The sequence below is a fragment of the Curcuma longa genome, chromosome 5, assembly GCF_044706935.1.
Source record: "Curcuma longa cultivar G26 ecotype Majalengka, Jawa Barat chromosome 5, ITB_CL_G26_1.1, whole genome shotgun sequence".
NCBI classification, from domain to species: Eukaryota; Viridiplantae; Streptophyta; class Magnoliopsida; order Zingiberales; family Zingiberaceae; genus Curcuma; species Curcuma longa.
The window spans coordinates 9,328,573-9,349,518 of NC_133865.1; the positions used below are offsets into that span (position 1 = coordinate 9,328,573).

Below are 20,946 nucleotides of genomic sequence, written 5' to 3' on the forward strand. Positions count from 1 at the left end.
TATAGAATCTATTTTTAAAATATGGTGCAATAATGTAATCCAGGGACTCGCGGTTCGATCCCCAACTACGGCGTATTTGCCGAATTTTCGGTCAAATGTGGAACGCAATCAAAGGATGCTGGGCATCTGGATTGGCCACCGTATGCGTTTCCCGATTTACCTGGTGGTTGGGAAACTTTCGTAACTATTTGAGTCCATGATACTGACTGAGATTTATCATTTTTTTAAATATGAAAATATAATAAATAATTTAACAAAATAAATAAAAAAAATCAGAATTTAAATTTTAATAAAAATAAATAAATATATATATATATATATATATATATTCTTTTTTTTGTGTGGTTGAATTTTTTTTTAAAATTATCAATGTTGTTTTTTTTTCTTGTGACGTGATCGATTTGGTTGGTAAGAAATAAGACGTGTCGGAGGACTCGTTGAACCCGGCAATGTAGGGCTAAACCTTGGGACCCGACTCAGATCGATTGAAGCGATAGCATAGAGTTTGAAATATATTATTTTATATAATATTAATAAAATTGTCAGAACGTATTTTTTTTATAAATTATTTTCATCAATCCGCGTCACACACTTCGCGCGGCTTCGGACCCGACATTTGTATAGGACGTGTCACGTGACCGACTAAACACGCGCTTCCCCGTGAACCGTTACACCATCTCGAGGCGAGTAAAGCACCGCCTCGTGGCTCGTGTCGTGTCGCATCCCCACGACGCGGGCGGTGGCCTGGCGCCGTGCCGTCTTCGAATCCTTCCGTTACTTTAAAAAAAAAAAAATTACTATATCGAGTCGAAAGTTCGAACCTCCAACGCCATCTCGCTGGCAGATTCTCCTTTCTTTTTTCCGGCATCCTTCGGCTCCATCGACTCCAAAACCAAAACCGCTTCGGCTTACTTTAGCCGGTTCATCTGCGGTTTATTTTGGTTTATTTTGCTATTTCAGGTTATAGTTATACCGGTAGACCTTAGCTTTCCTTATTTGACTTGCAGTTGGCGTCGTGGGTTCACTAGTTCCCCCAGGCGGTTCGCTGTCGCTTTCACGGGAGGTAAGCATACCGCCTCGCGCAACGTGGCAACTGCGCGGGGGAGGCACGTGGACGAGTCTGCGTTTATTGTCACCGCCCAAGAGCATAACTTACTCAACACCGACGTCTGCGCGTCTACTTCGAATCGTCGCTCTTTCTCTTTCTTTTCATTGTTCTCGGGGCTTCGATCGTGGAGCCGACGCCTTCGAAAGCCCTCGTCCGTCTGTGGGATGCTCAGCGAGCGGCGGCCTTGAGCCCGCGGCTTTTCCGGTGTCATCTCTCCTGCGACAGTATGCCCTCCTCGCCGTACCGACCGCTGGACGTGGAGCGCGGAGGCGCCGATAATGGCGGCGGCTTCCCCTCCGGCGACTGCTTCGCCATCCCGAATAAGAACGCGTCTATTGACCGACTCAGGAAGTGGAGGGTACGCTTTTCTCTGTCATTGTTACTAGTTGGATCTTTATCGTTATTGCTTATTAGTGCTGTTTCGTCAGATTGCATTTGGGGTTTTTTTTTAATGTGCGAATTTATTTTTCTAGATTTGAAGAGATATTTTGTGCGAGATTAGATCTAGGGGTGCTCTCATCCAGAATGGGACAAAGACGGGACGTACTAGTGGTTTACCGATGATGTGTATATGTCGAAATAGAGGGTAGTTTGAATCAGGCATGGTTGTTTTATGTTCGGTATGTATTTGTTAAACCGACGCTGATTAGAAATCTCTTTAGTTGGTAAAAAGCGACGGCTAATCTTGTTCTTTAGCAACTCGTCGTATCAATGTAGGACCACTGGATAAATGGGACCAGATTCAACATTAGGTACAAGGTAGCCACTGGGAAAAATTGATGTGTAGAAGTTACAGGAAGATATGTGGTAGTTAACGTTTAAAAGCTCGCTCAAACTGAAGGAAGGAATAACTTGAGCAATCTTAAATATGTTTTCTAATATTCCCATATATAAACCAAGTTCCTTTCTTTTACTGTTTTATATCATAATTAAAAGAAGGATGCTTTCTTCTTCTTTCCTTCCAACATAACTGCGTTTTGCCTCCAACTCCACCTTAACTAACCAAACCTTTCCCAAAAGAGCCAAAACTTACTCTCGCACCAACACTCAGGACCAATCCATAGTCAATCCAAAGCCAAGACTTGAGTTGATCCTGACCACTTCTCTTGGCTGAGTTCTATTCACATTGATTGACTCAACTACACTTCGGCCAATTTCCTTGCAATTTAGCTGAACCAACTTAGACTTGAGTCCTAATTCAGTCAAACTCCTCTCACGTCGGTCTTCTCAAGCCAACTTCCATAAACAAGTTTTGAGCTAGCTCAGGTTCACTATCTGCTGTGATTTGACCATAGTAAATAGCTAGCTCAGTTAGCTAGTCAATTTTTTGCTTGGCCTATTTCATAACAATTGATCCTCATATTTTACAACCTGGAGAAATATCATTTTTTTTATAAATTACTACTCATCTCTTCTTTGCCTATTGTGATCCTCATATTTTACAAGCTGGAGAAATATATATTTTTTATACGATACTCATCTCTACTTTGCCTATTATTCCAGATATATTTTAAAACTAGACTTAAAGTACCAAATTATTGCAGAAAAGGCAGTTGACTGCTTGCATTGTCTCACAATGCACCAAGTATATATATTACTATACTTTTCACAGTATGAAAAACTATACATCTCACTTACAGTTAATGGTAAATTTATAAAGCACAAGCAGTTGATAAGATTCTTTTTTATTGGGAGGGTATAGGCATTCCTTATAGAACTTGCTAGGATTGAGGCTGATCTAGCAGGCTAGCACCATATGCTGGAATTAACATACTCAAGAAATTATTAGTATGATCAACCTAAATATATTAGATCTACTAATTCATCACCTTGAATTTCCTTTCTTAGATTTACACCAACATTCCTAAAAATAGAAATTTCCTTGCTGCAAGGCCACATGATGAAATATTTGCTTACTGTGGTAGAATTAATACACTGTACACTTTCTGCACAATGTTTAACAATCTCCTCCCAACACAAGAAGATGGTAAATGCCATAGACATGCTACTATAGACTATGACACAAATGATTCGTTACTAATTTAGAGCTATGAGTGCCTGCTTACAAATAGTATGTTTTACTGTTGGTTTCTTGACTCTTAATTCTTATTTGTACAGAAAGCAGTACTTGTGTTGAATGCTTCTCGTCGGTTTAGATATACCTTGGATTTAAAAAAGGAGCAAGAAAAGGAGCAGATAAGGAGTAGGATTCGTACCCATGCTCAAGTCATTCGGGTATGTGTGCTTGGATTTTGCATAAACCAAATTTTCATGTTCACTAACTGGAATCCATCGTTTTAGGCTGCATTGCTTTTCCAAGAAGCAGGGCAAAGGGCAACATCAGGTGCTCTTTAACTAGTAAAATTTATGGCACTTTAACTGCATGGTATATAAATAACTTGGGGAATGGCCATTGGAGTGTAATTTTTGTGTTTCTTTATATTAATTCTTAATAAATGTATCATCAAATATTCTGTGTAGTTGAAGACATTAGATATTATGATCTCAGCTGCATTTTTTTGTACTCATTGAAGTGAATATGAGTTTTTGGTTTTTCTCTTGTCCCCATGTTTTTCTATTACAATCATTTTAGTTAACTTAGATTTCCTAGTTTATGATCACCAAATGCTTGTGGTTTTACTTTTAAATATTATTTGGTATAGTCAGCTACATTTTGGAAGATTTGCAATCCCAGTTAGATTTGTTCCCCATCTGTACAGGTACTTCTGTTTCTACGCGAGCACTTCCTTCAGGCGGTTTTGGAATTGGAGAGGAGCAACTAACTAAATTGACGAGAGATCATGATTTTTCTTCTCTACAAGAGTATGGTGGGGTAGGTGAATTAGTTGGAATAGTCCGTGTTAACTATATCTCCATAATTGAATGAACCTTTTGCCCATTTGCAGGTAAAAGGTCTTGCAAATTTGCTAAAAACTAATTTGGAGAGAGGAATTAGAGATGATGACGCAGAAATAGTGCGTCGGAGGAATGTGTTTGGGGCTAACACTTACCCTCAAAAGAAAGGAAGGAGTTTTTGGGTACATGTTCAGATTTCAAATTTACTTTTTTATTCCATGTTTTTGAATTGCAACAAAAAATCTATAAGTCTTTGTCTTACAATTCTAGGTCTTCCTTTGGGAAGCTTGCCAAGATTTAACTCTTATCATTCTGATGGTTGCTGCAGTCTTGTCCTTGGTGCTGGGTATAAAGACAGAGGTAAAATGTATATGCCATTCCCATCCTAGGCTTGCTTGCTTGCTTGAAGTTAATGCTGGTTTAATTCTTAATATTTACGACCTATCATTATCATTGGCATTGCAACAGTTTCTTTAATATGCTCTTCATACTCATCTTGAAAAGCTTTTTTCCCGTTGGTTCTACTCTTTGGTTAAGATGTGTTGCAATTTTCCTGGCCATGTAAAAACTGACTAGATAGGTTTTGAAACTCAACATGTAAACATTTGTTTATTACTTTTTTTACCTTTGTTCCCATCACCTTTCTTCAGGGTATTAAAGAAGGATGGTATGATGGTGGAAGCATTGCCTTTGCAGTTATTCTTGTTATTGTAGTAACAGGTATAAAATTCTTTGCTCTCAATGTTATTTGTTGGATTTCATTTTTATTCATCATGAAATCTCTGGTCACTTGCTGTTATGACTATCATGCTGCATTTGCTAACTTCATTTCACTAGTTTCCTATTTTACTGGTTTAAATGTGCTTATGCCTGGTCTTTGTTACTACTTACTGCTCAATACAGCAAACTGTCTTTAACATTTTTTTCCCTTGGCATTTGTGTGATCTGTTTTAGATGTAGGAAACAAATTTTCTAGTACGTTAATAGGACATTAATGCAAGAAATAATACCTCGTAAGAGTACAAAAGTGTGAAAAAGTGAATGTTAATTTGAGGTTTTTTTGTGTTACTGTGGATGGTGGCGCTCACTATAATGTTAACAAACGTCGTAAAAATCTATTGTGATTCTAAAAAAATAAAATGTTGTTGAATTTATTGAAAAAGAAACTGTGTCCCCTAATTTTGAGGTCAAGTGCTCAGACTATAGTTTGCTATTGAAATCCATGTAAAGTCATATCAGATATAATAAAATCATTTGGACTCTCTCTTGTTATGCTAACTAGAATTTTTTTCCTGGATTGCTTTTTATTCCTCACAGAACTCTTTTCATTTTAGTTGCCATTTGAACATATTGTACTATCTTAATCTATTTTCTCTAATCCTATCCTTAAATTTAGATTACATCTCATACATGCTTCTCACCATCATTTCTTTTATATGTATTCATTTCAACTCTCAAACACTTCAAACCCAAGAAAATGGCTTGTTCTACTGCACTTTTAATTTTTTTTGTCTCTTTTAATCTAGGGGCAAATATGATGCATGAGGTTCCTAAAGCCCTTTCATCTTTACTATTCAACCTTTTTCATACACATCATATTTTCTTCAATCTCTACTTGTTGTTAGATAATATATTGACTATAACAATGACTCTTGCTTGTAAATATTTCCTTGTCACCTTGCATAAAGTTACATTTATGTTATCCATTTCAATTCTACTTGTCTCATCATTAGTTTCTAAGTTTGTCTTCTCAATCTAATTTTTGAATTTGTCCAAGTAAACTCACATTAATTAGCACAATATCATTTGCAAATAATATAGTCTTACAATTTTACTAGTAAATTTTATTAAAAATGCAAGGGCACTAAAGTTGTCTCTTATTGTAGTCTAATTTTTATATAAATTATGTAAAAGTAGTTTACAATGTTAATTATGGACAGTATAATTTTCTCTTGCAATTGTAACAAATATTAGCATCTCCTTACTTTGTTCGTTTTTCCATTCTTTGGCCATTTTTTAGCTTTCAGCGATTATAGACAGTCATTACAGTTTCAGAATCTGAATGAGGAGAAACGTAACATACAATTGGAGGTTAGTTCTTTTGTGCTTTTGTCACCACTATTGATTTTGGTTATTTGTTTTTCTTGTTCAGTTCTTTTAATTTTTCTTGCATGATTACAGGTAATTAGAGGTGGCAGAAGAATCAAAGTCTCTATTTTTGATCTCATAGTTGGTGATGTCGTTCCTCTCAAAATTGGTGATCAGGTAGAAGCCCAAGAGATAATTTAATAGTACTCCTTTTGTCATATTTTCCCAGTATCTTTATTGTTTAAGGGCATTGTGAATGTTGTCCAGGTCCCTGCTGATGGGATACTAATAAGTGGCCATTCTCTTGCTATTGATGAATCAAGTATGACTGGGGAGAGTAAGATCGTAAGATTCTCTATATTTTTTTCTGTTGCTATTTTGGATTTTATTAGATTAAATTCTCCTATAATAGTTGTGGAAAGCACTGACTTGTACTTTTATGACCAAGGATATCTTCACATTGCTGCACAAGACTATAATTAGAATATATCATAGTGAAGACTATCAGATATTTTATATGAATGCACTGAAGTTCTAGTTTTCATGTTCTCTTTTGCAGGTCCAGAAAGATCAAAAATCTCCCTTTCTAATGTCTGGATGCAAGGTTGCTGATGGATATGGTAATATGTTGGTATGTGATTGCCTGGACTATTTTTTCCCTAATAAGTTTTTATATATTTTTTATGAGTAGAAATCTTTTCTAGAGACATCTATCAACTTAAAGTTAACTTCTTGTAAGAAAATAATTTGAACTTCAATTCGAGTATGCTAATCTTTATCTGCTATACTATAAACTCTGTTCAGTTTGTTTTCAGTATTTTAACAAATTTTGTTTTCATTCAGGTAACTGCAGTTGGGATAAATACTGAATGGGGTTTGTTGATGGCTAGTATTTCAGAGGATACTGGTGAAGAAACTCCACTGCAGGTTTTTTCTGAATTGTGAATTCTATTTAATTCTCCATGCAAATTTTTCTGTCCAAACTGAAGGTTTTTTTTTTTCTGTTATAGGTACGCTTGAATGGTGTTGCTACTTTCATTGGCATAGTAGGGCTAACTGTAGCTGCTGCTGTTCTAGTAGTCCTGCTGGTTAGGTAAGTAACATTCTTCTCCACTTTATAACAACATTTTGTAATTCTCACTAGTCCTGCCTGTCTGTTTCAGATACTTTACTGGACATACGAAGAACCCAGATGGATCTGTTCAATTCATAAAGGGACAGACAGGTACAAAGACTGCTATAAATGGAGCCATCAAAATCTTGACAGTTGCAGTATGTGGTTTTTCACTACATGACAAATTTCATCTAGAGCACACATTTATTCTCCTTTCCTCCTCTTCATGTGTAAAGCTATATAATATATTTTTATAACTTGATAGGTAACAATAGTGGTTGTTGCAGTGCCTGAAGGGCTCCCATTGGCTGTTACCTTAACGTGTGTATATTATCTTTTTTACAAACTAAACTATATTATTTGTATTTTCTTATGTCTAAATTTGTTATTTTCTATACATCAGCTTGGCTTATTCTATGCGGAAGATGATGGCAGACAAGGCCTTGGTAAATATCGATCTTACATTTGATTGAGAAGTGATTCATGAACATGTGCTGTAAGTAGTTCTTAGGTGTTATTTAACAGGTAAGAAGGCTTTCAGCATGTGAAACTATGGGTTCAGCAACTACTATTTGCAGTGACAAGACTGGAACTTTGACCTTGAATCAGGTTTGCTTATTTTCTCATTAATTGACATAATCCATGTTGTTCAGTATTCCATGGACCTATGTTTTTCTTTCATTGGATTATTGATGCAGTAAGTTTTGTTTTTCTTAGATGACTGTTGTGGAGGCATATGTTGGTGGAAGGAAAATAGCTCCCCCAGACAGTGCCGAATCAATATCTTCTACTGTGTGTTCTGTTTTGATCGAGGGAATTGCTCAAAACACAACAGGCAGTGTCTTTGAACCAGAGGTAGATATCTTTGTCTCATTGCTATTAAGTTTGTTTCCATTTATATTATGTTATTTGCTATCTTCTTAATTTGAAATTATGTTCTCACTTGTGGTTAGTGTTGATAATCGAATAGCACTGTTAAGGGTATAGACAACTAGCTGAATGGACATAATCTGGTGCTCTATATTGAACCACAACAAGTTGTGATGGAATTGTTTATTAGGACCTAGGGATTAGAGGGGTGTGCATTTCATCTTAATAATTCCTGTATTTGGTTAAGTTTAGAATGGATGGGAAGAAAACAAGTTTAAGGCCAATGCTTTAAATATTTGGCATGTTGATAATTAAGACATTTTATTTCTCCAAAATATTTCTATTTATTCTTCATTGGATTTTGGATTTTGTGTCTGAATCTTAATTTAGTGTACATATATGTTTTTAAAGTTATTTCAATACTTAATACATTTCAATCCTTACTTCTATTAGTATTAAGGAGTGATATTTCTTTTTCATGTTACTCATTTATTCATTTTTATTGTTATAATGTTTATACACAAAATTTGTCTGTAGGTAAATCAGTAAATTCAGATAAGTTTAACAAATAGGTTTAAAATTGTGAAGGCTAGAAGGATGTCAAAGAACAGTTAATATAATCAAATAAGATTGAGATATGGCTCTAAATAAAGATATGGTGTCTGTTGTTGTTTTGTTTACTGGGCTTTTCTCTTGGCTTCTTCATCAACAATTTGACAAAACATGTTCTTCATGATAATTTTTTCCTTTTTATCTTGGATCCCCTGACAGAATGGTGGTCATATTGAGATCACTGGATCACCTACTGAAAAAGCCATCCTCGCGTGGGGTGTCAAGGTATATTACTAGTATATTTTCGCTTTCACCTAAACTTTGCTCTTCATCTGTTGACCTATGGTTGCTTGTCCTCTGAAGCTTGGAATGAGGTTTGATGATGCAAGATCTAAATCGTCAATCATTCATGCTTTTCCTTTCAACTCAGAGAAAAAACGTGGTGGCGTAGCAGTCCAGGTATGAATTTTTATCACAGCTAGAACAGCAATTTACCACTTATGTTCTTAAACATATTTTTGTTTAATCAATAATTTTATAAATCAATTGAAAAAACTATTTTTGTAGTCTAAGTACTCAAATTACTAAGGCTTCTATGTGAATATTTATCACATTATGCATAGTTATGATCACTATCTTTGTTTTAACTTGTCACAGTCAGGCGATGATGTCCATGTACACTGGAAAGGTGCAGCTGAAATTGTTCTGGCTGCATGTACCAGTTGGCTTGATGAAGCTGGCTCCAAGAAGTCACTGGATCCAGACAAGGTAAAGCAACTTGTTCTCTCTCTGTTCCCTATTTATTACTGAACCGCCGTCTTGCTGTCCATCCTTTTATTGCAGGTTAATGAATTCAAGAGGCAAATTGAAGACATGGCTGCAACTAGCCTCCGATGTGTTGCTTTTGCATACAGGCCATATGAAAAGGAGAGGGTTCCAAATGAGGACCAGATAGCAAGCTGGCAATTACCCGAGGATGATTTGATTCTGCTTGCTATTGTGGGGATGAAGGTACAAATCATAGATACATATGAAAGTAACTTGAATACAACACGCTATTAGCTATTTTGGTCATAGACCTTATATTATATTGCTTGTGATTCAAATCTTGTGCTGTGTGTGAAAGAGTGGTAACTGAAGTAGTGATAGTGACTGCAACAGCATAGAAGTTGCAAAATAAATTAAGATGTTGATAATCATACCTACGTTGTTTATGCTTAAAGCTTGTTTCTTTTTTTGGTATAGTAGAATCGGATTGTATGTTTGCAAATAAAATATTTCTTTGATAAACCCTTTTTTATCCCATTAAAATTAAAGACCTTCACAAATTGGTTAGTCTGGAGGTAATTCTCTAATGGAACATTTTTCCATTTAATATCTATTTGTTATTCATTTTCTTTGTACATTGCTCTCATGGATAAAATCTTGCCTCTCTTGTTTCTGGATACTGATTTGAATCTGTTCTTTGATGAATTCAGGATCCTTGCCGACCTGGTGTAAAAGAGGCTGTAGACTTGTGCACTCGTGCAGGTGTCAAGGTGCTTACTTCTATCTGTTTGATTACATAATGCATTTTGGTATCTTGCTTCATCGTGGAGATACCACGTTCCATATTAGTCTGCCAATGCCACAACTTAAAGGATTTGAATCACCAGTTGTAGATTCTATTGCTAGGTACAAATATTGAAATGCACCATAGTTGGTCTTCTCACATTGATTGAGCCAAGTTAGTTGGATTATCCTTTTTATTATGAATTTATGATTTTGCTAGTAACAATCATATTCCTGGAGTAAAACATAATTTGCATTTCCTGTGTCTCCTTGAAATGATTACACTTTTCTAGTTATCTTTTTTGAGTTACATGGCATATGAATTTGGACTAAAGCTATTTTGATGCAAAGTCCATCTTGGTTATGTGATTTCAAGTTGGTTTGGTTGAAACACCAAGCTTTGTTGGTAGGTACGCATGGTCACTGGTGATAATCTTCAGACTGCCAAAGCCATAGCTTTAGAATGTGGGATACTTAAAGATCCAAATGCACGTGAGCCAATTCTTATTGAAGGAAAAATATTTCGTGACAAATCTGATTCAGAAAGAGATTCAATTGCTGAGAAAATAACAGTAAGATTCTTTTTTCTTAATATTCCTCTGTAGTTTGTTTCAGTTTTTCAGATGTGATAGGACAGGCATTCTATAGCATTGTTACTAGAACATGCACAACAGCACGAGGGCAACCAAGGCTTCAGCTTCCTTGATCATTAATGGTTCTCATTTCTTTGTTAAACTTTTGCTCACATTTGAACATAATAATCGACAGGTGATGGGGAGGTCTTCCCCAAGTGACAAGCTGTTACTTGTCCAAGCATTGAAGAGAAAGGGCAACGTGGTCGCTGTAACAGGAGATGGTACTAATGATGCCCCTGCATTGCATGAGGTTTGCATTCCACTTGTATAATGCATTCATCTTGTGTGGCTACTTATTCTTCCAGTATTTCTGGTGTTCAGGCAGACATTGGTCTATCTATGGGCATTCAGGGAACAGAAGTTGCTAAAGAGAGTTCTGATATCATTATCCTCGATGACAATTTTGCATCTGTTGTAAAGGTGAAGAAATTAACAAATTGTTCCCAATATGCTGTTATATATTGAAAGGAATGGTTGTTTTTCTTCCTCTTAGTTTTCCCTCCTCATCATGTCCAGGTTGTCCGTTGGGGTCGCTCTGTGTATGCTAATATCCAGAAATTTATCCAGTTCCAGCTCACTGTCAATGTTGCAGCACTGATCATTAATGTTGTTGCTGCAGTCTCCTCGGGCAATGTTCCTCTAAATGCTGTTCAGGTTGGATAATTGCTGCAGTCTACACATTAACCTTATCTTTGTAGAACAAATTGCAAAAGCTTACAGACTTTAGACTTGTGCTATCTCGTCTTTTCCCTTCTTTGTGGAAAAACCAACCCATATGATACTAGTCATACTTTTTTATTTTATTGATGTATTTCAAAAGGGCTTACCTACTTCCCCTAAAATAGCTTCTGTGGGTCAACCTCATCATGGACACTCTGGGAGCGTTGGCATTGGCTACTGAGCGACCAACAAACCATCTTATGGATAGAACACCTGTGGGACGGAGGTAAGAAATGTCTGCTTTTATACTGTTCCTGTGATCTACTGTGAGTTTTCTCTATTTATGATTTCATACATTTGTTTGAGAAAATTAGTTCATAATAGTACTGTTTTACCCTGAGTTCTACTGTGTGTATCTATTGTGAAAGTGTATTATCGCTTTACTATGGTTTTCCCTGAGTTCAATGGGTGCTATTGCACCAAGCTATACATTGATAAAGTCCTGTTTTCTCCTTGTGCGTGTAGTATTAATTTGTATGCTCCCCCATCTTCAAAAAAATAATCATGATCATTCTCCATTGGAATTTAACTCGATATTTTCGCTTCTCGGTTCTCATCTTAGTTGTTTATTCTGGGGAATGCTAAATATTTATGCTTTTTGAACAACCCACTTACATTTGCCTGAGAGTAGACCTAGTTGCTATTGCTGCATATCTTTATGTCAAGAACTTTGAATTTTGATTCTCCTTTAGATGAATTTGTCCAGAATGCCATTAAGTGCAACGATCTGCTGACTCAAAATTTTTGCAATTTTTCTAGCATTCTCATTTTTTGTGTCCAGTATGTGCTTGCCAAGTACTTGTTTTTTGTCTCTTCTTGTATCGTGGTCGAGTATTTCTTCTCATTTCTTGTACGTCGTGTTCTTAGGGAACCTCTCATCACCAATATCATGTGGAGAAATCTGATAATTCAGGTACCCTTTGGTCTGTTATTGTACAGTTGTACTTTTTGTAGCTTCAAATTCAAAGTTTTGTGGATTTTTTCTGATTCCATCAGATTAATTGCAGGCTGTGTATCAAGTCACTGTTCTTCTGATTCTCAACTTTGGTGGTAGAAGTCTTCTGCAATTGAAGAATGAGAACCGAGCACATGCTGACAAAGTGAAGAACACCTTTATCTTTAATACCTTTGTCCTATGCCAGGTGAGTTTTGTCAGTTGATTCAGTTCATGGAACAGAACCATTATTCCTAATTAGGTATGATCTGGAAGGTTGTTTAAAAGCGATTAATCTATTTTCAGGTATTCAATGAGTTCAATTCCAGAAAACCGGATGAATTGAATATATTCAGCGGAATCACAAAAAACCATCTCTTCATGGGGATAATAGGCATCACCGTTCTGCTTCAGGTAATTAGAGCAGTAACCATCGTCTACACGGCGAGTCTGTTATGCTGACTTCCACATAAGAATGTTGTTCCCTTTTTCAGGCGTTGATAATCGAGTTTCTCGGTAAGTTTACCTCGACTGTCAGGCTTAATTGGAAGCTATGGCTAGTTTCAATAGCAATTTCCTTCGTAAGGTAAATTCAGCTTTTCTCAGAAGCTATAATTTTATCATGTCATTATCATCAAACTTTTCCTTCTACTGCAAATGTAAGATTAATTATCTTTTTTTCCCAGTTGGCCTCTAGCTCTCGTCGGAAAGCTTATCCCCGTACCCAGTACACCTTTCGGAGAGTATTTCAGAAGGTGTTCTACCTGCAACAGGAGGAAAGGTATCGAATTCACCTCCCTATCCAATCATGCATGTGTAGAGTTCGGCTAGAAAACTCACCCCTGCTCATGACTCACCTCCGTCTTGTAGACGATCGCTCTTCGGATGCTCGGCAACAAGGGAATGGATACTAAACCTAGCATGGAGCTGACCCCACCTTTTGTGCTAATCGAAGTGACTGACCATAGTAGCTAGTGTGTATACGGAGTTGTTTCCTTCATTTTACCATTTGGTTTCTCTTACAGGTACAGTTGCAACTTTAAGACATCTGATTTTCTATACTCTTGAGCTTGCCTTTGTCTTAACATCTGTGTTTTGGGTTAGTATGTAAAAAACAATGAACTTGAGCAATGCATTGAATCAAATGATGATCGGGGTGAAATCAGTGAACTTGAGCAACTCATAAGGTTGCAAGTGTTGTGTGGGCAATGGCAGCATCGGCCAAGTGTGTGGTATTGATGGCTTACAGGTCTCTGGACGTGTTTCTCCATGATGACATTTTCCATTGAAATAACAGATCGAGACATCCATTAACTTCTTCATAACCATCTCCTTCCTTTTATAATACAAGGGATAAACACTTGCTAGTCAAATATAAACTGCTCGAATTTTGATATCGGCACAATTGTCATAGCTGACATAAGGGCGAAAAAAAAACATGGAAATTAACACCCTTGTTGAGTAGTAGAAAGATGTTTCTTGATGATCATGAGTAACACAAACTCAAGTTTGATTATCAGTTCTTATCGAGATGTTTCAATTTCAACTCTTCTGGATTAACTTATTCGTATAGAGTTGGACTTTGGAGTCGATACAATATCTCCAAGTAAGAATCAATAATGATGTATCATTTCTCCACCGGAAGCAAGTCGTCGTGATTGAATTTAAACATAATAATATGCTCTACAAATATCTTTTACATCATTTTTAGAATTTAGAAGATACTCATATAACAGAGAATCTACATCACAATGCAATCCGACCGCTGACTTTGCATATCCAACTGCTCAATCTGTCTGTACTCGTTCAAAAAGTCAACCGTCCTTCGCTGTACGTACACACACTTTTGCGGAGGCGACGCCGCGACGGACCAAGCTACTCCGTAGACGACGGACCAAACTAATTATCAGAGAATCTATTTGCTGTTCATGACGTGTCATGATAATCATCTAAATAACAAATAGGTTTAGCTTATTTATAATTTTTTAGTATTCGTCTAAATTTTATCTTAGTATTTTTAAACTATATCATGGGATACATTTCATTATGTCATTTAATCCTTAAATTTTATTATTGTTAATTATTATTTTTTGCAATGAAAAGTGATATTGAATGCGTATACCCTTCATTTTATATTTAACAAGTCAAAATCCTAAACCATGTGCTTTATCATTTTTTAAATAGAATAAATAAAATATTCTTCACAATATATATATATATAGGGATTTGATATCCCATGCACCTTATAATACGTGATTCATCCACGAAAGAATATTCGGGACGCCCGAAACATGAATAGTAAAAATTTTTATTTTATTTTTTATTTTTATATTTATGGTTAAGTAATTTAAGATTTTTTCTTTAGAATTTAGGTGTGGAGTTATACTATTAATCTAAAAAAAATTAAAATAAAAAAATTTAGTTATTCACCGGGTGTGAGATAAACAGTACAGGATAATAACCCAGCATATTCATGAGCAACTAAATTTTTTATAAGTTTAATATTATAACTCAATTCCTAAATCCTAAAGGAAAAATCTTAAATGACTTAGTCATAAAAAATATTACTATTCATATTTCGAGCATCCAAAATCCTTCCGGATGTCTCGAATATTTTATTATGGACGAGTAGTGTATTATATAGCACGCAATATATCAAATATATATATATATATATATATATATATATATATATATATATATATATAATTAAATAAAAAGTACAGAGTAATTCTACTCCAATTATCGATGACGACGACTAAAATTAGTATATTCTCACTCCGGATGTTTTTATCAATCGTATTAATTTCTATAGCATTAAAGAATTCATACATATATCAATTTGCTTTTATTTAATAATTATAAACCAGACGGCTGGCTCTAGTTGAAAAGTCAACCATGTTATTTGGAAAAATGGTCCAATTATTTATATAAATAAATATTGACCAAACAAACGATGTGCATATTTAAAATTTGCCGATTGAAAACTTTGTCACCGAAGACTAATTTAATATAACTAACCATTTACTCATTTCCCCCCTTCAATCTTCATTAATTAATTAATTATTATTTGACCGTTCTAAGTGGAGTTTAATACACAAACCGCAGTTTAAATAGTAAATATCACATAAATAAACTAAATTTATGATGTGGGGACTAGAAATATTAACCTAATCAACATAGCCTCCATACGGAGTCCTTCACTTGGTGATTATACGTGGCACGTTTACGACTTGGTTAAAAGTGATTGGAGTTGACTTTGTCTAGGAAGGTATTAAAATTAAGTTGGATTTGCCCTAGGAGAAGTCAAAACATCTGTAGGGAACTCCACAATATTCAGGATTGCTCGACCTACTTGATAAGGGACTCGATATTATTTAGGATTACGCGGCCAAGTTCAAAAGTAGAGTAACAAGAAGTATGAGAATTCATTCGAGTTAGAAAGTAATCTGATCTAATAGGACATTTAGATAGAATTCAAACTTAGTAGAGTAAATAGTATATAATTAATTATGGAAGATATTAGATAAGTAATTGAATTAGTTATTTCTAGCACAGAGAAGTGTGTCGATTACAAAATAAGAAAAGACAAACGTTACAAGTGTAGAAGTTAATTGTCTATTTAAAATTATGTTAAAATATATAAATAAAGTGATTGTTCTTTGCTCTCAATAACCCCATTAAAGATAAAGATGGACCCGATTGAAAAATAGTAACTAATTCATCATCATGAAGAAATTGAAGGAGTTGATTCGTCCTTCGTTTTTGAATCGTAAAATTGTAATATTATTTATGAAAAATCTAAATTGAGACGTAAAAATGAAAAAATATGTACGAAAGTCAAGAAGTCCGAGAGTTGACTCATTCATAGTTCTGGAAAACGGATTAAATAATAATTCATGTTTCTTTATATTGAAATTATGGATATTGACGAAGGAAGGAAGGGAGGGAGGAAAATTGCAAAGATAAGAACAGACTCAATTATTTTATACAAAAATAAACCGGGTCTTTGTTTAGAGCCGTTGACTTCTGAGCAATGCGTAACGTGGTACAGTTTATACTCCGACGTCATGGACACGTGTCAAGAAAACACGGTACGTCCGTACGTCCTTGTCTCGTCCCTTCCGTTCTTTCTTTCTTTTCCCTTTCTTCTTCCTCCTCTGTGCGATTTATTTATACGCCTCCTTCTCCTCGTCCGTCCTCACGCTGAAGCCTCTCTTCTTCTTCTTCTTCTTCTTCTTCTTCTTCGTTTTTCTAACTTTCCGGAGCTAATAATTAATATATACAATTAAGGTTGGTTTTCAATTTGAGATCGATGATGAAGACGGAAGGAAAGACGAGGGAAAGCTCGGCGGACGGAAAGGAGGAGGAAGAGCTGGACTTGAGTGGCATGTCCTTGGACTCCCTCCCCAATCCTTCTCCCTTCAATCTCGGCCTCATCACTAAGCTCGACCTCTCCAACAACAATCTCGAGGTACAATTATTGCTGTTATCAGTTCATCGTCGTCGGACAGAGAGAGTGTTGCTGAACCATCGTCGGCGATAATTAACTGAATGTTTTGGGATTGTTTACTTGGGCAGAGCATACCGGAGTCGGTGACGGCGAGGTTGCTGAACTTGGTGGTGCTCGATGTGCACTCGAACCAGCTGAAGACTCTGCCCAATTCCGTAGGCTGCCTCTCGAAGCTCAAGGCCCTCAACGTCTCCGGCAACCTCCTTGAGTCCCTCCCTAAAACCATCGAAGACTGCCGGTGATTACCACCAATCCAACCATTAATTACTTTGTTAAGCTTGTTAGATTTCGTTAGTATAGTGATAATGGATGAACAGGGCACTGCAAGAGCTGGCGGCCAACTTCAACAAGTTGACGGCGCTGCCGGAGACGATGGGGTTCGAGCTCCACCACCTTCAGAAGCTCGCCGTGAACTCCAACAAGCTCGCTTTCCTCCCCGCCTCCACCTCCCACATGACCTCCCTCCGCGTCCTCGACGCCCGCCTCAACTGCCTCCGCTGCCTCCCCGACGGCCTCGAGAACCTCCTCCGCCTCGAGGTCCTCACCGTCGCGCACAACTTCCACCACCTCACCGCCCTCCCCTACTCTCTCGGCCTCCTCCGCTCCCTCCGCGACCTCGACGTCAGCTACAACGCCCTCACGCACCTCCCCGCCTCCCTCTCCTGCCTCACCGACCTCCGCTCCCTCCGCGCCGAGGGAAACCCCCTCGTCGCCCCGCCGCCGAGCGTCCTCGACCAGGGCCTCGACGCCGTGCGGGACTACCTCTCCGCCAAGATGATCGCCGCCGAAGACGACGAGATGAAGAAAAAGAAAAAGAAGCAGCAGCGATCGCCGGCGTGGATGAAGAAGCTGGTGAAGTGGGGCACGTTCCCCTCGGCCCGACACGTGGGCGTCGGCGACGGGATCGACATGGCGGAGTACCGGTCGATCGACGGACTAAGAGACGCGTCGCCGGGCTACGTCGGATTCTTCTCCCCCCGCCGACTCTTCTCCCCGCGCAGGGCGGCGCCGCCACGGAACTAAAGTCGTTACGTTCCGTTACTAATAAAGATTTTGTTTTTTTCCATAAAAAATTATGAAATTAAAAGTAATTAATGGTCTTTAATTAGTTAATTAAGAGAATTAGCTTGATGGCAATGATATAAATAAAGTGAAAAATAAATATGTTTTTTAATAAATCAGAAAATTAAATACATCTTTTAAAAATTCTACAATTTTAAGGTAATTGTCGAAATTTTATTATTTTATGTGGATTTAATGTGATCCGCTCATTTCTTGGCCAATAAAAGCGAGAGGTCTCTCTTAATCAAACATTTGTTTTTTTCCTTCCCAAAGTCAACAAGTTTGACTTCTAAGAAAAGGATGGAACACCAGCGCATGTTTTTTTTTCAGCGGTGGAGAACACCTTCCAAGTCTGGCAATCTCAAAGTTGACTTTTCTGGCGTCTAGATTGTTTACCATTATTGTTTAAAACATAATCTTAATTAAGATCGTTAGAAAGGACTTTGCCAGCAATTTGTTTAATATTTCATTAATATTAGGTGAATACTATTAGCCATAATTGTAAGATATTTCATTAATTAAATACTCATTAATTCCTTTAATCGGTGCTCAACTGCGTCACGCAAACCCTTTTGACCCAGTAAACCAGCAGTTGACGTCAACGACGACCGAGGAGGAAGGAAGGGACCCACCGGGTCCCGCAACCATTGACCCAGCTCGAATTTGAGATATGACATTCCAACCACCGCCTCCGGCGCCGCCGGCGGCGGCGCCCACCTTTGGCCTGCTCCGATTCGGACCAAATCGCCACCGCTTGGAACGAATCAAACACGATCGTGTTCTAGAATTATAATTTTTGTTTTGATTTGATAAACAAGTGGTTTTCTTTTCTTTTACAGAACAAGAAACACTAGAAAGAATTTAGTAGAACAGCGCGGCACGTTGACGCCGGTCAAAAGGGTTCTCCGATCGACGATGAGCCGTTGAGATGGACGCGCGCGTCGACGGCGGCGGAAGCAGCGTGGCGGTGCTCCCCCTCGTACGTCACGATCAGCATCGAGGGGTCCTCCGGCGCTCGCTCCACGTGCTTCCTCGCGGGGCAACTGCGCACGCTGCTGCACTTGTAGTAGCCCCTGCGACGGCGAAGGGATCAGGCCAGGCGTTCCACAAGAAAGACCAGAAGGGCGGAGACTATCGAAAAGGCGGCGGGGAGGAGCATAGTTACCTGGGGTAAGGGGAGCCCTTGATCGGCTTCTGGCCGTACTTGCGCCAGGAGTACTCGTCGGCCGGGATGTCGGCGTTACGCGAGCTGATCGCCGGCACGCGTATCGTCCTCTTAACGCGCGATTTCCTGCGGGGGGTACATCGGACGCAAGTTAGATGATTCGCCGGAGGAAGGAAAAAGAAAGAAAGGGGGAGGGAGATTTGGGGCTTTTACTTTTTCTTGGAGCAGTGGCAGCGGCCGCCGGCGTGCTTCCCAGGTGCGGATTCAGTGTGCGCGTGGCCATGACCTTCACCGAGGCAGATCTTCTTTTGGGAAGAGGCGAGAGGCGGTCTCCCGGCGGAGAGGGCCGCGGCGGCGGGGGCGGCTGGTGCGGGAGCCAACGCGAGGATAATCCGCCCGATCTTCCCGTTCGAGACGCTGCTGTCGCCGGTGAGGGACGACAGGAAGGAGGAGTTGGCGGAGGTGGAGTTGGCGGAGTTGCTGAAGCTGAGTGTGAGCGCGGTGTCGGCGTGATCGGCGGGGAATTTCGCGAAGTCCAAGGTCAGAGCTTTGGGCGGCGCGACCATCGACCGCGGAAGCGGCGTAGGCGCCGTCTGAATCCCCTGCTTCGTCGGCTCTGGAATCGCGCCGACGCCCTCCGTGACGCCGACGGAAGGCGGAGGTGCGGCGACAGGGCCGCGGCGGAATCGCGCGTGGCCAGTTCGATCGAGGAAGGACACCACCTTCTTGAGCTTGGATACAGTAAGATCGGTGATCTCCCGGCAGTCGGCGGCGGACCGCTGCTGGGAGAGCTGGATAGCGAGCTGCTCAAAACTACGCACCCCGGCGGCGGCCGCCTCCTTCACCGCCATCAGGTCGTCCATCTCCCCTCGGCCCATCAGATCGACGGCCATCATGCTTCCGGACGCTCAATCGCACGGTCGATATCAGACCCAACCAACCTTCCCCAGAGCGAAGACGACCGAAACTCCGGAGAGGGAAACGGAAGGAGTGGTTTATAATATATCGCGAGAACGTAGAGCCGGACCGGATATATTATAAAAAACCCCCTCAAAGAGTTTTAATTTCTACAAAGTAAACAAATTGCTTTTTCCAAAGTCAACTTTGGAAAAATGAAACAAAAAGCTATTTAAAAAAAATAATAATCCCAAATAGTCACATTTACTCAGGTGATCAGTCCGGTCCCACGGAAATTTTCCATCGACTACTAGGATAAATCGAGAAGCACACGCAGCGGCCAACTCAGACGCTCAGCATCTTTTGATTGCAATCCTTATTTGGAGAAAATTTTTTACAAATACGTTGTAGCTGAGGATCAAACTGTAGGTGCCTGGGTGACAATCTGAATGTCCTACCACGGCTGGCCCCGGGGAGACGACAAAAAGCTATTTAAAAAGCATGTTTATTGACGCACTTGATTTCTAGATCGATGAAAAAGCAATTAAGAGTTAGTGCTGACCGTGGAAAAACGAGGTGCTTGCAATTAATATATTCCAACCAATCCATCGACCGGGATCCGGTGCAACGGGGAAACAAAGCGGATGTGCACCGTCGATATCCGATCGCACGAATCGTGAGGCAGAAATCGACCATCCGGTGAGTTTCCCGCGACGCGCGTCATGAGTGGGAGCCAATAGGAATTGGAAACGTAGTAAGCGGGTGGAGATCGAGGGATCGGATTCCAACCCGCGGGAATAATCGAATCCGCAATGCGAGTGCTCAAAGTCAACGGCCCACATGGGAGAGAAGTCGTAGCCTCGAAGGCAACGCGAATCTCA

The 20,946-nt window shown here is 39.0% G+C and overlaps 2 protein-coding genes and 1 pseudogene across 2 annotated transcripts; 2 read left to right on the plus strand and 1 right to left on the minus strand.

The window, feature by feature from the left end:
• Positions 1–1,197: 1,197 nt before the first annotated feature.
• On the plus strand, positions 1,198–13,573 carry LOC141829376 (calcium-transporting ATPase 5, plasma membrane-type-like). Its single transcript, XM_074716831.1, has 34 exons — positions 1,198–1,466; positions 3,227–3,343; positions 3,410–3,452; positions 3,829–3,941; positions 4,015–4,146; positions 4,235–4,324; positions 4,615–4,684; positions 5,985–6,055; positions 6,146–6,229; positions 6,320–6,397; positions 6,612–6,683; positions 6,896–6,979; positions 7,063–7,145; positions 7,216–7,324; positions 7,432–7,487; positions 7,570–7,612; positions 7,692–7,775; positions 7,884–8,021; positions 8,808–8,873; positions 8,952–9,047; positions 9,246–9,356; positions 9,432–9,599; positions 10,067–10,126; positions 10,550–10,711; positions 10,908–11,024; positions 11,096–11,194; positions 11,291–11,428; positions 11,620–11,720; positions 12,362–12,407; positions 12,502–12,636; positions 12,735–12,842; positions 12,923–13,014; positions 13,115–13,209; positions 13,299–13,573. Exons 1-34 carry the CDS (start codon positions 1,335–1,337, stop codon positions 13,340–13,342), a joined length of 3,237 nt encoding a protein of 1,078 aa, XP_074572932.1. The 5' UTR covers positions 1,198–1,334; the 3' UTR covers positions 13,343–13,573.
• A 3,074-nt stretch (positions 13,574–16,647) lies between these two features.
• LOC141830014 (plant intracellular Ras-group-related LRR protein 1-like) lies at positions 16,648–18,058 on the plus strand. The gene is made up of 3 exons (XM_074717484.1): positions 16,648–16,902; positions 17,010–17,179; positions 17,259–18,058. The coding sequence occupies exons 1-3, from the start codon at positions 16,744–16,746 to the stop codon at positions 17,962–17,964; spliced, it is 1,035 nt and encodes a 344-aa protein (XP_074573585.1). The 5' UTR covers positions 16,648–16,743; the 3' UTR covers positions 17,965–18,058.
• Positions 18,059–18,780: 722 nt separating this feature from the next.
• On the minus strand, positions 18,781–20,126 carry LOC141829070 (WRKY transcription factor WRKY51-like; annotated as a pseudogene).
• Positions 20,127–20,946: the final 820 nt, after the last annotated feature.

What these genes read in the sequence shown, in the direction of transcription:
- LOC141829376 (XM_074716831.1), top strand. Translation starts at nt 1,335, where the DNA reads ATGCCCTCCTCGCCGTACCGACCGCTGGACGTGGAGCGCGGAGGCGCC. An exon ending in CCCATGCTCAAGTCATTCGG is followed by an intron (nt 3,344 to 3,409) that starts GTATGTGTGCTT and finishes CCATCGTTTTAG; the next exon opens with GCTGCATTGCTTTTCCAAGA. An exon ending in TTCCTCTAAATGCTGTTCAG is followed by an intron (nt 11,429 to 11,619) that starts GTTGGATAATTG and finishes CCCCTAAAATAG; the next exon opens with CTTCTGTGGGTCAACCTCAT.
- LOC141830014 (XM_074717484.1), top strand. Translation starts at nt 16,744, where the DNA reads ATGATGAAGACGGAAGGAAAGACGAGGGAAAGCTCGGCGGACGGAAAG. An exon ending in TCTCCAACAACAATCTCGAG is followed by an intron (nt 16,903 to 17,009) that starts GTACAATTATTG and finishes TTACTTGGGCAG; the next exon opens with AGCATACCGGAGTCGGTGAC. An exon ending in AAAACCATCGAAGACTGCCG is followed by an intron (nt 17,180 to 17,258) that starts GTGATTACCACC and finishes ATGGATGAACAG; the next exon opens with GGCACTGCAAGAGCTGGCGG.